The sequence below is a fragment of the Trachemys scripta genome, chromosome 7 (genome assembly GCF_013100865.1).
Source record: "Trachemys scripta elegans isolate TJP31775 chromosome 7, CAS_Tse_1.0, whole genome shotgun sequence".
In the NCBI taxonomy this organism is placed as follows: domain Eukaryota; kingdom Metazoa; phylum Chordata; order Testudines; family Emydidae; genus Trachemys; species Trachemys scripta.
This window is the reverse complement of record NC_048304.1, coordinates 125,371,081-125,384,649: the sequence shown is the minus strand read 5'-3', so window position 1 is coordinate 125,384,649 and position 13,569 is coordinate 125,371,081. Positions and strand designations below refer to the sequence as shown.

Genomic DNA, 13,569 nt, shown 5'->3' with positions numbered 1-13,569 from the left:
TCCCTAAGGTCATGGCTTCTGAGTAGCAACAAGAAACCCCCCTTTCATGCGTCTGGGCCTCGGCTCCCTTCCAGCGCTGGGGCCAGAGGAAGGAGATGTCACAGACAGACGGATGAGGAGCCTGTAAGCGAGGCCTGGGGGAGGATGCTGTGGTGGGCCAAGCGTGTGTCCCGGCTGCCCTCCCCAGAGCTGGCGCAGATGTGTGTCTGGAGGAGCGTTGGCTTGGGGAGCTACGTGGGGAGTATCCGCCGCTCAGCCTCTGCGGAGTATCCGCGTTCCTGCCCCCCAGCCCAAGGAGTTGGGGCAAAGGAACAGCAGGGGAGGCGGGAGGGAAGAGATGCAGGAAGAAAGAGGAGCCCCTTTCAGGGCTCCATCCTGCGCCCCTGGAAGTTAATGGCGCGACTCCAATGGGACCAGGATCAGGCCCATCTTGGGGCAGGGACTGTGTGTTGGTAAAATGCCGAGCTCTCGTGGGGTCTGGAGGGAAGGAGAGTGGGGGGGGGGGAGTTGGCATGGTGCCTCTGACACACACTAGGTGCTGCCCAGACTGCTGGGAAGAGCCGGTCCCTGGGGGTTAGCAATATGCAGCAGCCAGGAAATAACCACTGACCGCAGAGTCCCGAGAGGCAGCGCCCTGACCTAGGTAAGAAACCAGAGGGGAGGGAAGCCCCCCCACAGGGGAGCGAGGAAAGGGATGGTACATGGGGAGGGTTAATGTACCGCCCCTCCTAGGGTGACCAGACACCAAATGTGAAAAATCAGGACAGAGGGTGGGGGGGTAATAGGAGCCTATATAGGAAAAAGACCCAAACATCGGGACTGTCCCTATAAAATCAGGACATCTGGTCACCCTAGCCCCTCTGTCACTGTAACTCTCCCTCGACGCTGTCAGAGCCCTACTCCGAATCCACGTCTGGCCCCAGGCGCTTGCATGGAGACTAATGGGGCCCCAGCCTGGTCTCTTCAGCGGCATCTGTTTTCTGGGGCGATACGCTTAGAATGGAGCAGATCATTCACGGTAGTTGCTCTCGTTCTGTCAGCAAACACTCCTGATTTTATCCTGAACCTCACAATGTTGGGTGTTTTTCTTACAACCCCAGCTTCGGGAGTCCTGGGGTTCTGTGAGACTCTCAGCTTTCACTGAAATAATGGACGTTTCCAGCCCTTCTGCTGGGGGAGAAAAGCTTGGAAGTGACATCCCCGAGGCTCTAAGAGCAGCAGGTGAATAGAAAGAACCCCATTGCTTACTGTGTAAGATCTCATGAGTTTGAAGCCAGTCTTTGGGGAGGGTCGGCAGCAGTCAAAAAAGCGAACAGAATGTTGGGAACCATTAAGAAAGGGAGAGATGAGAAGACAGAGAATATCAGATTGCCTCTATATAAATCCATGGGATGCCCACACCTCGAATGCTGTGTGCAGATGTGGTTGTCCCATCTCAAAAAGAATAGATTGGAATTGGAAAAGGTTCAGAAATGGGCAACAAAAATGATGAGAGGTCTGGAGCGGCTTCTGTATGAGGAGAAATTAACAAGGCTGGGCCTATTCAGCTTGGAAAAGAGACGACTAAAGGGGGATATGATCGAGGTCTATAAAATCATGACAGGTGTGGAGAAAGTAAATCAGGAAGTGTTATTTATTCCTTCTCATAACACAAGAACTAGGGGTCACCAAATACAATTAATAGGCAGCAGGGTTAAAACAAACAAAAGGAAGTATTTCTTCACACAACGCACAGTCAACCTGTGGAACTCCTTGCCAGAGGATGTTGTGAAGGCCGAGACTATAACAGGTTTCAAAAAAGAACTAGATTAGTTCATGGAGGCTAGGTCCATCAATAGCTATTAACCAGGATGGACAGGGGTGGCATCCCTAGTCTCTGTTTGCCAGAGGCTGGGAATGAGTGACGGGATGGATCACTGGATGATTCCCTGTTCTGTTCATTCCCTCTGGGGCACCTGGCATTGGCCACTGTCGGCAGCCAGGACACTGGGCTGGATGGACCTTTGGCCTGACCCAGTCTGGCCGTTCTTATGACTCAGGATTACTGGCACTGGCCACACTGGCATTGGGTGGTTTTTGCCTCCTTTCTTGTGAACTGAGAGTTTTTCGTTTGTTGACATCATTCCCCAGGTAACCGCATCAGGAAATACTGTGTGTGGATGGTGCCGCTGCATAGATTCGAAACTCAGGCCCCGGGCACCAGGCATGTGACACTGTTTCTGTTCCCTGATTGGAGGAGACAGGCTTTTGGTTCAGTTTATTGAGGCCAGCTGCAGAGCTCAGATTCAGCCCTGAGTCTCCCCAAAGTTGGGGTGGTCAGATCGGGGGTTCCAGCATGGGCTTAATGTGATCCCCCTCTGGGAGCTGCATCCCCCCCCCCAGACTAATTTCTACATCCAGACACTAACCAGAGACCCGGGTTCGTTCCCTGCTCCACCACAGACTTCCTGTGTAGCTTCGGGGGAGTGAACAGAGCTAAAGGAACGGGCAGAAAGGGCTAGATCATTAGTGAATATCCTAATGCCAGTGTAGGAATCCCTGGTACACCTATGCAGTGAACACGGCCCGCAGCTCTGCTCGCCCCATCTCAAAAAAGATCTATTAGAATTGGGAAAGACACACAGAAGGGCAACAAAGATGATGAGGGGGATGGAACAGCTTCTGTACAAGGAGAGATTAAAAAGACTAGTACAGGTCAGCTGGGAAAAGAGACACCTAAGGAGGGGCGGGGGGATATGATCGAGGGCTATAAAATCATGACGGGTGTGGAGAAAGTGAATCGGGAAGTGTTATTTACCCCTTCACATAACACAGGAACCAGGGTCATCCAATGAAATTAATAGGCAGCAGGGTTAAAACAAACAAAAGGAAGTATTTTTTCACACAATGCACAGTCAACCTGTAGAACTCCTTGCCAGAGGATGTTGTGAAGGCCGAGACTATAACAGGGTTCAAAAAAAGAACTAGATTAGTTCATGGAGGATAGGTCCATCAATGGCTATTAGCCAGGATGGGCAGGGATGGTGTCCCTAGCCTCTGTTTGCCAGAAGCTGGGAATGGGCGACAGGGGATGGGTCACTTGATGATTCCCTGTTCTGTTCATTCCCTCTGGGGCCCTTGGCATTGGCCACTGTCAGAGACGGGATACGGAGCTCGATGGACCTTTGGTCTGACCCAGTCTGGCCGTTCTTATGAGCCTCTGAACCTGTGTGCGCCTTGGTGCCATCACAGCCGGGGCCATGGGGCTAGATCCATTAATGGTTGGGCGTTGGGCAGTGCTCAGATACCGAGCTGATAGGGGCTAGATAAGGACTTGAGCTGGCTAGTTCAGGGGCCGGAGTCCAGTGTGGCAGCTCTGTCCCTTTGTCCCAAGCAGGCTGGACTCGTCTCCCTGCTGGAGCCTGTCCAAGTCCAACTGCTTCTGAAGTGACTTGAGCTCCCTGGGAGGCACTGGCCCCTCCGCTGCTCCCAGGAGCTGCCTCTACAGCCCAGGCCCGTGGGCGGCTCCCTTTGCTCTTCCCGCGGAGGAACTTGACTTCGTGGACCCGGAGCCGTGGGCTGGGCCGGGCAGACTCTGGAGCCACCAGAGGGACACAGCCCAGCCCTCCCGGAGCCCCCCGGAGCCGCTCTGCTCAGCAGCTGCGGGGCCACGCCAGGCGCTTTGCCAGGTGGCTGCTGGCAGAGCTGATGCTGTTCTCAGGCCAGGCCATGACCTTTGGCACCCGGCGCCCTGGCCCCAGCAGGGCCAGGCTCTGCACACACCATGACCCCCCATGTGGTGGGGCGGGGGGCTGAACCCCCTGCTCCGACTAGAGCCTCGGGGGTGCCCCCTCCCCTCCTGCAGCCCCTCAGCCGCATGCGCCCCGGGCCGGGCCCGATCCGGCGGAGGGGCCGTTCCTTTGTGTGCGCGCCGGGGCGCTGCGCCCCGCGGCGAGGGGCCGGCGCTGGGGGAGGAGCCGGCCGGGGCTGGGGGTTGTGTCTGCGATTGATGGATGGGGAGTGGGGGGCGCGGAGCTCTGCGCTCAGACGCAGCCGGCTGCTGGCTGGGGAGGGCGCTCGGCGGCGGCGCAGCTCCGAGCCCGGTCCCGGTCCCCGGTCCCCGGTCCCCGGCATGGCCCCGCAGGGCAGGTGGCTGCGAGCCGGCGTCTGGCTGCTGGCCTGGGCGGCTGCGTGCGGGGTGCGGGCCAGCGGCTGCCCCGCGCTCTGCACCTGCAGCGGCACCACCGTGGACTGTCACGGCACCGGGCTCCGGGGCGTCCCCAAAAACATCCCCCGCAACACGGAGCGATTGTGAGTACGGACCCCCCCCGCCCCGCCCCGCCCAGCAGAGATCCCCGCGCTGCCCCTTGCCCCCGGGCAGCCCCGGGGCGGGGGGCCTGGGCTCCTGCTTTGGTAGCTGGCGTCACAGCTACTCACCCGGCCCCCCATGTGTGGGGTAGGGCCGGGCTTGACCACCCCCCATGTGTGGGTTAGGGCCGGGGCCGGACTCCCCCCCATGGGTGGCGTAGGGCTGGGATCGACCTCCCCCCCCATGTGTGGGGTAGGGCCGGGGCCGGGCTCGACCCCCCCCATGTGTGGGGTAGGGCTGGGGCCGGGCTCCCCCCATGGGTGGGGTGGGGCGGGGCGGGGCGGGGGCCGGTTGCCGGGAGGGCCGGGGAAGGCGCCGTGCAGCGGGTTTGCGGGGACCCCCGCGGGGTGACAGTCCCGGCGCGGGGCGCACAAAAGGGGGCGGGGGGGGCAGACAGGGATTTTTGTCTTGAAGCTCTTGAGCCAGCCTCCAATTGTCTTTGTTACGGAGCTGGGGGGGGGGGGGGGGGCTGCGTCTGTGGCTCCGCGCGTGGGGCTGTGGGATGGAATCGGAGCGGGACCCCTCCGCGCACACGCGTGGATCTCCGCACTCTCTCCAGCCGCGCACACGTGCGCCAGCCCCCCGGGCCGCTGTGTCATGCGGAGCCCGCCTGGGACGTCTGGCTTTCGGGGCTCCCGCCGGTGTCCGTCCCACGGGGCTGGCTCGGGGACGGGGTCACGGGCTCCCCACAGACCCACGCGGCTCCGATTAAACTTTCCTCCTATTAAATCCCCGCGGCCCAGCGCGGGGCGCATTGTCCGCTCCGGGGCGCACGGCCGAGGCGGGGCTTCGCCAGGGACCCCCAGCCCGGGCCGGGCGGCTCCGCCTGGGACATGGGGACCCCCCCGGTGACAGGGCAGCCGGGCGCAGCAGTGGCTGGGCCCCCCCCCCAGTCTAGACGAGCCCGGGGGCGAGGGGGATGCCCGGTCTGAAACGGCAAAGCCCGGCCGGGAGCGTCCCCGAGAGCCGGGCCGGGCTCCGCGGGGCAGGACGTGGGGCTCGTGTCCGGAGGGAGCGGGGCGAGCCCCAGCGAGCCAGCGTCGCCCTTTGTCCTCGGGGAGTTTCCCCGGCACCTCCGGAGGACGCCCCCCGGCGGTCCGGCCTGCCCGCCCCCGCCCCCCCCTTCTCCAGCACAGTGCTGGGTTCTCTGGAGGGGTGTTCGCTGGGCAAGCCCCGGCAGAGAAGGGGCAGGGCTGGGTCTGCTGAGGGTTATGAGTCTGCACCCCAGTCACCTGCTGTCTCCCCCCCCACCCCAGGTCTCTGGGACCCCCCCCCCCATCCTGACCGGTGGCTCCAGTGCAAATTCCACCCTGGGCTCCTGGAGCTCTGGTGGTCTGTTTGAGGGTCCAGCCCTGGGCCCCTAGCCAGGATCTGAACCCCGGTGGGAGGGAGGCAGGGGCTGGAGCATGAATTCTCTGCTTGGCCAGTTACCATCCTAGACCTGGTGTGCTGCAGGGTTACGCTGCGGACTGCCTCCAGCTGGCGGCCTGCTCAGCTGCTCCCACTTAGCCAGGTGGCCGGGCAACCCCACCAGGGGACCCAAGTCTGTTCCAGGCGGAGATGAGGTGTCATTTGTATTGAATGCACCAGGGTAAGCCCTGCCCTGGGGTGAGCCAATGGAGCTCTGCTGGGGATGACTCTGGCAAGGGTGGCAGGAGATTTGTAAAGTGGGTGAAACATAAGAACCGCCAGACTGGGTCAGACGAAAGGTCCATCTAGCCCAGTGTCCTGTCCACCGACAGCGGCCAATGCCAGGTGCCCCAGAGGGAATGAACAGAACAGGGCAGTTATCGAGTGATCCATCCCCTGTCGCCCATTCCCAGCCTCTGACAAACAGAGGCTAGGGACACCATCCCTGCCCCTCCTGGCTAATAGCCATTGATGGACCTGTCCTCCAGGAACTGATCTAGTTCTCTTTTGAACCCTGTTATAGTCTTGGCCTCACAACATCCTCTGGCAGAGCTCTGTAGGCTGACGGTGAGTGTGCTGGGTGAAGAAATACTTCCTTGTGTTCGTTTTAAACCTGCTGCCTACTAATTTCATTTGGTGACCCCTAGTTTCTTGTGCATCAGCTCCGGGTGCCAGCCTCCCAGAAAATGGGTGTCTTGGGGCATCTCAACGTCTCCACAGCTCCTCTGGGCTGTCCCTCTGCTCCTTGGCCACCTGTGGCTGACCCAGCAGGAAGTGACGGGAGACATGGCTGCTTTAGTTAATCTTCTCTGCATTGCACAAGGCAGACACCACCCTGGCCTATCAGCTCTCTCTGTCTCCATGCACAGCCAGTCCTGCCGCATTGGCACAGAGTCTGGGCTGGGGGGGGATGCACGTTTCTGGCCCCAGAATTACAGCTTTGGTGTAAGAGTCGTATTACATGTCTAGCCTTGGCACTTGATCCCGATACAGGGCTGGGCTATGGTGTCTGCAGGCCGTGGGAAAGAGCAGCTCTGGGAGCTACCCTCACACCTTAGAATGGAGTGATAACCCTGGAACCTAATGATGGCAGTGGCATAAGTGTCATGGTTGTTAACATTTTAGCAGGAATGTCTAGTTACTCTTTCAGGTGTGCGTGGCCCCTGTGAGTCCTTGCTGGGGTGTGTGCTCTTCCCGTGACTTCCCACCTGTCTGCAGAGGCAGCACCTATCTGGAGCTCACTAGCTCAGATGCAGAGCCAGCTCCCCGGGGCATCACAGGCTGGCTCTATCACTGGGTGCAGGGCTTTGTTGTTAACGGGCTCAGATCTGCGGCAGGAACAAAGGAAGGGCTGTGTGCGGAGGGGCTTGGAGTGTGAATGGCTGCAGAGAGCTGCCCCAGCATGCCCTGGGTGGCTACAGGACCTTTTTACCAAAGGCTCCAGAGGTGATCTCAGCAATTACAGGCCAGTAAGTCTAACTTCAGTGACAGGAAAACTGGTTGAAACAAAATCGTCAGATACATAGATGAACATAATTTGTTGGGGAAGAGTCAACATGGTTTTTGTAAAGGGAAATCACGCCTCACCAATCTACTAGAATTCTTTGAGGGGGTCATCAAGGGTGATCCAGTGGATATAGTGTACTCAGATTTTCAGAAAACCTTTGACAAGGTCCCTCAGCAAAGGCTCTTAAGCAAAGTAAGCTGCCATGGGATAAGAGGGAAGGTCCTCTCATGGATCAGTGACTGGTCAAACGATAGGAAATAAAGGGTAGGAATAAATGGTCAGTTTTCAGAATGGAGAGAGGTAAATAGTGGTGTCCCCCAGGGGTCTGTACTGGGACCAATCCTATTTAACATATTCATAAATGATCTGGGGAAACTGGGAAACAGTGAGGTGGCAAAGTTTACAGATGATACAAAACTACTCCAGATAGTTAAGTCCCAGGCAGACTGCGAAGAGTTACAAAGGGATCTCACAAAACTGGGTGACTGGGCAACAAAATGGCAGATTAAATTTAATGTTGATAAATGCAAAGTAATGCACATTGGAAAACATAATCCCGACTCTACATACAATATGAAGAGGTCTAAATTAGCTGTTACCACTCAGGAAAGAGATCTTGGAATCACCATGGATAGTTCTCTGAAAACATCCACTCAATGTGCAGCAGAAGTCAACAAAGTGAACAGAATGTTGGAACCATTAGGAAAGGGAGAGAGAATAAACCAGAAAATATCCTAATGCCACCATAGAAATCCGGGGCATGCCCACACCGTGAATACTGCGTGCAGTTCTGGTCGCTCCATCTCAAACATGATATATTCGAATTGGAAAAAGTACAGAGCAGGGCAACAAAAATGCTTAGGGGGATGGAACAGCTCTGGTATGAGGAGAGATTGAAAAAACGGGCTGTTCAGCTTGGAAAAGAGACGACTAAGGGGGGGATATGATTGAGGTCTATAAACTCATGACTGGTGTGGAGAAAGTGAACAGGGAAGTGTTATTTACTCCTTCACATAACACATGAACCAGGGGTCGCCCAATGAAATTAATAGGCAGCAGGTTTAAAACAAATACAAGGAAATACTTCACACAACACACAGTCAACCTGTGGAACTCCTCGCCAGGGGGTGTTGAAGGCCAAAAGTATAACTGGGTTCAGAAAAGAATGAAATCAGTTCCTGGAGGGCAGGTCCATCACTGGCTATTAGCCAAACTGGACAGGGTGCAGCCCCATGCTCTGGGTGTCATTAGCTTCTGTTTGCCAGAAGCTGAGAATGGGCGACAGGGGATGGATCACTTGATGATTCCCTGTTCTGTTCATTCCCTCTGGGGCACCTGGCACCGCCCTGTTAGAAGACAGGACCCCGGGCTAGCTGGGCTCAGCACGGCTGGCCTGATGAGGCTTGCACAGGCCCATGGAGCGCGCTCGGTGAGAGACCCATGCTGGACCGGTGCCCTCATTACCAGTCCTTCCCCAGACCAAGTCATTTACTGGGATTGAGCCTAATTAGGTCAGGGGCCTGTCAGGAATCCCAGCCAGCCTCTGCGCCTGCCCCGTGTGAGCGCAGCCCCGCGGCCCTGCCAGCGCCCAGCGTGTCAGCAGCCCGGCAGGGCGCCTCTTTAATGGGGTTTTCTCTTCCCCTCGGAGCAGTGATGATGACACTGCGCGGTGACAGGGCTGCCGCGAGCTGTGGACACAGGGAAGCTCTAATGACCGAACCACCTTTTCCTAAACCTTCGGGCAGGGGGCGCTGGGCTGGGTTTGCACAGACACTCAGGTCTGCCACAGCCCCAGGCTCGTCCCTCTGGGAGCTCGGCAGGGTCTGTTCTCTAGCCCCCCGCCCGTCCGTGTGCTCGGAGCAGCGCGTGAAGCTGACAGCCCCTGTGGGCTGGGGGCACCTGCAAGCTCCCAGAGGGGACCCCTGTTGGCAGTTCATGTCGCAGCCGGCCGCTGTGACTGAGTCTGGAGGGGTCCGCGAGCCCCTCTCACTGCCTGCTGCAGCTCGAGGAGAGTCCCGGGGGTGCTCTGCTTGTCAGGTCTGGGAGTGGCAGGGGGAAGTTGAGGCAGGGAGGCCCTGATGTGTGGGTCTGGGGGGGCACGCTCCCCGTCAGCACTCTACCCAGCACGCTGCACCTTCAGGTCGGGGGGCTACTTTCATTCGGCGCCTGCTTCCCGTAATCGATGGGCACTTCGGGTTTAATTAGCGGGTAACGAACTAGGCCAGATTGCCCCACCCTTGCTCAAGGCAAGTAGCCCTGTGTTCCCCAGGTACCCTTCTCACCTCTCCCAGGAAGGCCCTTCGGGTATTGCTTCCCTGATGTCGTGTCATGAGCCAGTCTGCAGCCTCCTGTCCTGGTGTCCTGGCATTTCATGGCCCGTTGGTCCCTTTGTTCTCTTGGGGGAGCCCTTAGCCTCACTCAGCTCTAGGATCTAATGCCGGAGCCGCCTCGCTGGACTGATCCCCGGCTGTAGGCAGCGGAGCCACATGGGTTTAGCCCAGCTGGAGATCTGGGCTGGTGACTTGCCTTTTCCCTAGCAGAGTTGTGAATTCTCCCGAGCTTTCTGTCTTGGACTCCTGCCATCTGGTCCGGACCCAGCTGAGCCAGGAGCTGCGGCTGCGGGAGGGTGGAGAGCCGTGCCTGCCTTGTGAGAGCAGGTGTGTTTCTAAGCCCTGTGTGCGCCTCCTGCCCGCTGCTGTGTAGAGACATGTGCGCCTAGTAATGTTAATTGGGGCTCAGGGACGGGCGTTCGTTAGGCTGCCCAGCGCCGCCGCCGCGTGGCTCTATTCCATCTCCCGCACCTTTGGGGAAAAGAAAGTTACTTTCCCGGGGCGCTTCTTGTCTGACTTCCCCAGCGTCCCATGGGGCAGGGACCAGGGTCTACTCTGTGTTTGTGCAGTCTAGCGCAGCAGGGTCCTAGGCACGACCATGATACAAAGCCTCATAAATACTGAACTCAGTGGGGGCTGCAGATGGTCAGCACCACTGAGAATCAGCCCCATGTGTGTCTAGCAGACCCCCCTCCACCCGGCCCCGGCTGTGCTGTTCCATTCCCTCTGCCCCCGTCCAGTGCCTCCGGAGTGTGTGAAATCCTTCCCGTTTGCTGGCCCCTCACCTCCGCAGGCCAGGGGCGCGTGTGGCTCTTGCGGATTGGCAGTGGCTTTGCTGGGTGCAAGGTGGGTTGTCACCTGCACACATTGGGAAATGAGAGACCTGGGCGCCGGAGGCCTGTGATGTGCAGGAGATCAGACTAGATGATCATGATGGTCCCCTCGCAGTCTGTGAGCGTCAGACAAAGGGGGGCTAGAAGGCCAGACTGGCTCAAGTTGACTTTCGGGTGTCACGTTGCTCTCTCCACAAGCAGGGCTGCTCCAAGCCGGGTATGCTGGCAGCACGGACCAGTGCTGTGCTGGGTAGGAGCTCGCCTGGATAGGATGGCAGAGTTCAGGCAGCCTCAGAGCCTCTTCATCCTGCCCCAGGACTGAAAGGCCGAGTGGCCTGTGAATCAGCCTCTGGAGATGAATGCGAGAGGTTTCCATTGCGGAGGAAAGGACGCCCCGGAATCTTGAATTGAGATTTGCAAGGCTGCAGGACCCGGCCTTTGCCGACGGGCCTGGCAGGCAGCCTCAGCATGACCGTGTCTAACCGCTTTGGGAGCTGCCCAGCGTCTGGGCTGCTGTAGAACATTGTGGACAGATGGGGACGTTTTCCTGGCCTCTTAATTTTCGTTCTGTTGAGATCTTCTGCAGAAAGCCACGCCGCTTCTGTCCGAGCAGCGCGCTGACCATTGGCCAGAGAATCCAGGCGGGTTCCGACCTACCCTCATATTGCTGCTGGGATTTGCTGGTGATTGTTAATCACGTCTGCCTGATTTTTAGATTTGGTTTTGCTTTTGAAGTGTTCAGCTGTTGGCCCAGAGGTGGCCAGACGCTTACATGGGAGGGCAGGACATAGATTGATCGCTTTTAAGGCCAGAAGGGCCCATTGTGATAATCTAGGCAGGCCAGAGACCTGCCTGAGTCCATTCCTGTTTCAAGTCCAGTCGCTGGGGTTGAACTAGAGCATAACTTCTAGAAAAACATCCAATCCTGATTTAAACCTTTCCCGCGATGGAGACGCCCCCCCAGCCCGTTGTCCGCTCTTCCTGGGGTGATGCCTCCCAGCACACCTTATTTCCGGCCTGAAATTGTCTACTGAGCTTTCAGCCACTGGGTCTTGTTATAACTTTTCCTGCTGGATTGAAGAGCCCTGTACGATCACATTTCTGTTCCCCAGGTAAGTATTTATAGTGTGGGACCACCTCGCCCCTTCGCCTTCTCTTTGTTCAGCTAAGGAGACTGAGCTCCGTGAATCTCTCGCTGCAAGGCGGATTGCACAACCCTTTCATCATTCTTGTCACTCTTCTTTCAATTCTTCTTCAGTCGTGGACACCAGAACTGTTCAGCTGATTCTCCACCACGACCCCAAATCTTTGTCAGAGTCGCGGCGTCCCAGGACAGAGTCCCCCACCCTGTAAGTGTGGCCTGCGTTCCTCATTCCTACATGTATGACTTTGCATTTAGTCCCATTACAACACACGTTGTTTGCTTGCACCCAGCTTCCCACGGGATCCGGATTGTATCCGTGACCTCTGCATTATGTACCGCTTCCCCCGTCGTCGTGTCCTCTGCAGACTTCCTCAGTCCTGGGTCATTGATAAAACTGTTAACGAGCCCGGGGCTAAGAACCCTTCAGGACCCCCCTGGAACCTGACGGGCTCGATGAGGAGCCCCCGTTTTAGGACCTCTCAGCCGGCAGCTGTTCAGCCGGTCCGTGTGTGCCGTGTCGTTCCAGGGACGCTGGGCGGTACCGCGGTATGGCAGCACTGCTACCTGGGCAGCCAGACTTGTAACCTCATCACAGAGTGATGTCAAGGTAGTCTGACAGCAGCACCAGTCTTAGCGTTCGGTCTCCGCCGGCTGGCTGGGGAGAGCTGTCGTCAGCAGCGTCGGGGCGGGCGCAGGACAGCTCGAAGGAGGAAATTTCCCCTTTCTCTCTGGGACCCGGTGAAGGGCTTGTAGCCAGCTGCCAAGGATCCTCTTGCTCTAGGCAAGCGCAGAGAGAGCTGGCGCTGGCCCCGCTCACTGGACACAGGGATGCACTGCGTGAGTGCAGCGAATTGCCCCCGGGGTATTTGCTGCCCAAGAGGATGGAGGCGCTCAGCATGGTGTCTGCCCGGGGGGGGGACAGAGGGAGATGCAGACGATACTGGAGCCCTGTGGCTGTTCGTGGGAGTGCACACGCCAGCGCCACTGGAGCTGCCTCTCCTCACGTGGCCTCGATGGACAGACTAGGAGAGCAGCTTCCAGCCGAGCGAGCGCCCAGCGTGGCTCCGCTCCCCGGGCCGAGCTGCCCTCTGGAGCCCCAGGGTCGCGCTGTGCCATGGGCAGGGCTCTCTCTGGAAGCCAGGCTGCTGTCGGTGGATTCCCTTGGAGTCCTCCTCAGGGCTGAGCAAATTTGCAATTCTATTCCAGTTTCTCCCTTCAGCTCCTTCCAAGGCAGATGCTGTCTATATATCGCCATGGCAACGCTGGGCCTCTCTCCCCATGGAATTGCGAGCTGGAAAAATATTAGTTTAAAAAACGATGTCGTGTTTGTATTGACTGGAGCTGAGGCTGGTAGCGGAGAATCTATTGTCCCCACGTTGGGAAAAGTCACCGGTAAGAGACATTAAAGCCTCTCGGATTGGCCCCGGGTGGCCACTTTTCACGCCAAGCAGCAATGGTTTCCCGGGAAAGTCTGATCCATCCCGGGTTTATTGCACCATTTCAAATACATGTTTTTGTCTTAAATGTGCTGCTGCGTTGTTTCCCCCGGAGTGGGGCTTCTCTGAGCCGATACAGAGCCTGGGAGCGAGAATTGTCTGCACTTGTAATTGCTTGGCCTGTTCAGTCACTTCAAAACGTGGCTGTTATTTAGGCTCTTGTCTGTCTGCTGCTTCCCCGTACCGCATGCCCAGCCCTTGGCACGGTCTCGCTGCAATTCTCACCAGGGGCAGCACCCGGGCCCTCTGGCTCCAAAAGCACAGGAGCTGAGAGAGAATCCCCATCCGCAGTAGAGGGGCAGTGATGTCCGGTGGAACAGTTCAGAGTCCGTCCAGCAGGGGGTGTTATTGTTTAGTATTTGTAGGACCCCATTGGGCCGTGCGCTGGACAAACACAGAACAGAAAGTCCCTGCCCCAAAGAGCCGGCAATTTAAGTGTAAGACGAGAGATGACAAGTGGATCAGATGGAGGAGTAGCAGGAAACAATGAGAGAGCCTCAG

The 13,569-nt window shown here is 57.8% G+C and overlaps 1 protein-coding gene across 1 annotated transcript in view; it reads left to right on the top strand.

Annotated features, from left to right (window-relative positions):
* The first annotated feature begins 4,049 nt into the window (after positions 1-4,049).
* The window catches only part of LOC117880596 (slit homolog 1 protein-like), an 89,065-nt gene continuing 79,545 nt past the window's right edge, over positions 4,050-13,569 (top strand). Inside the window, exon 1 of the mRNA XM_034776879.1 lies at positions 4,050-4,290. Coding sequence (XP_034632770.1) covers positions 4,112-4,290 — 179 coding nt within the window. The 5' untranslated portion in view covers positions 4,050-4,111. The remainder of the gene's footprint in view (positions 4,291-13,569) is intronic.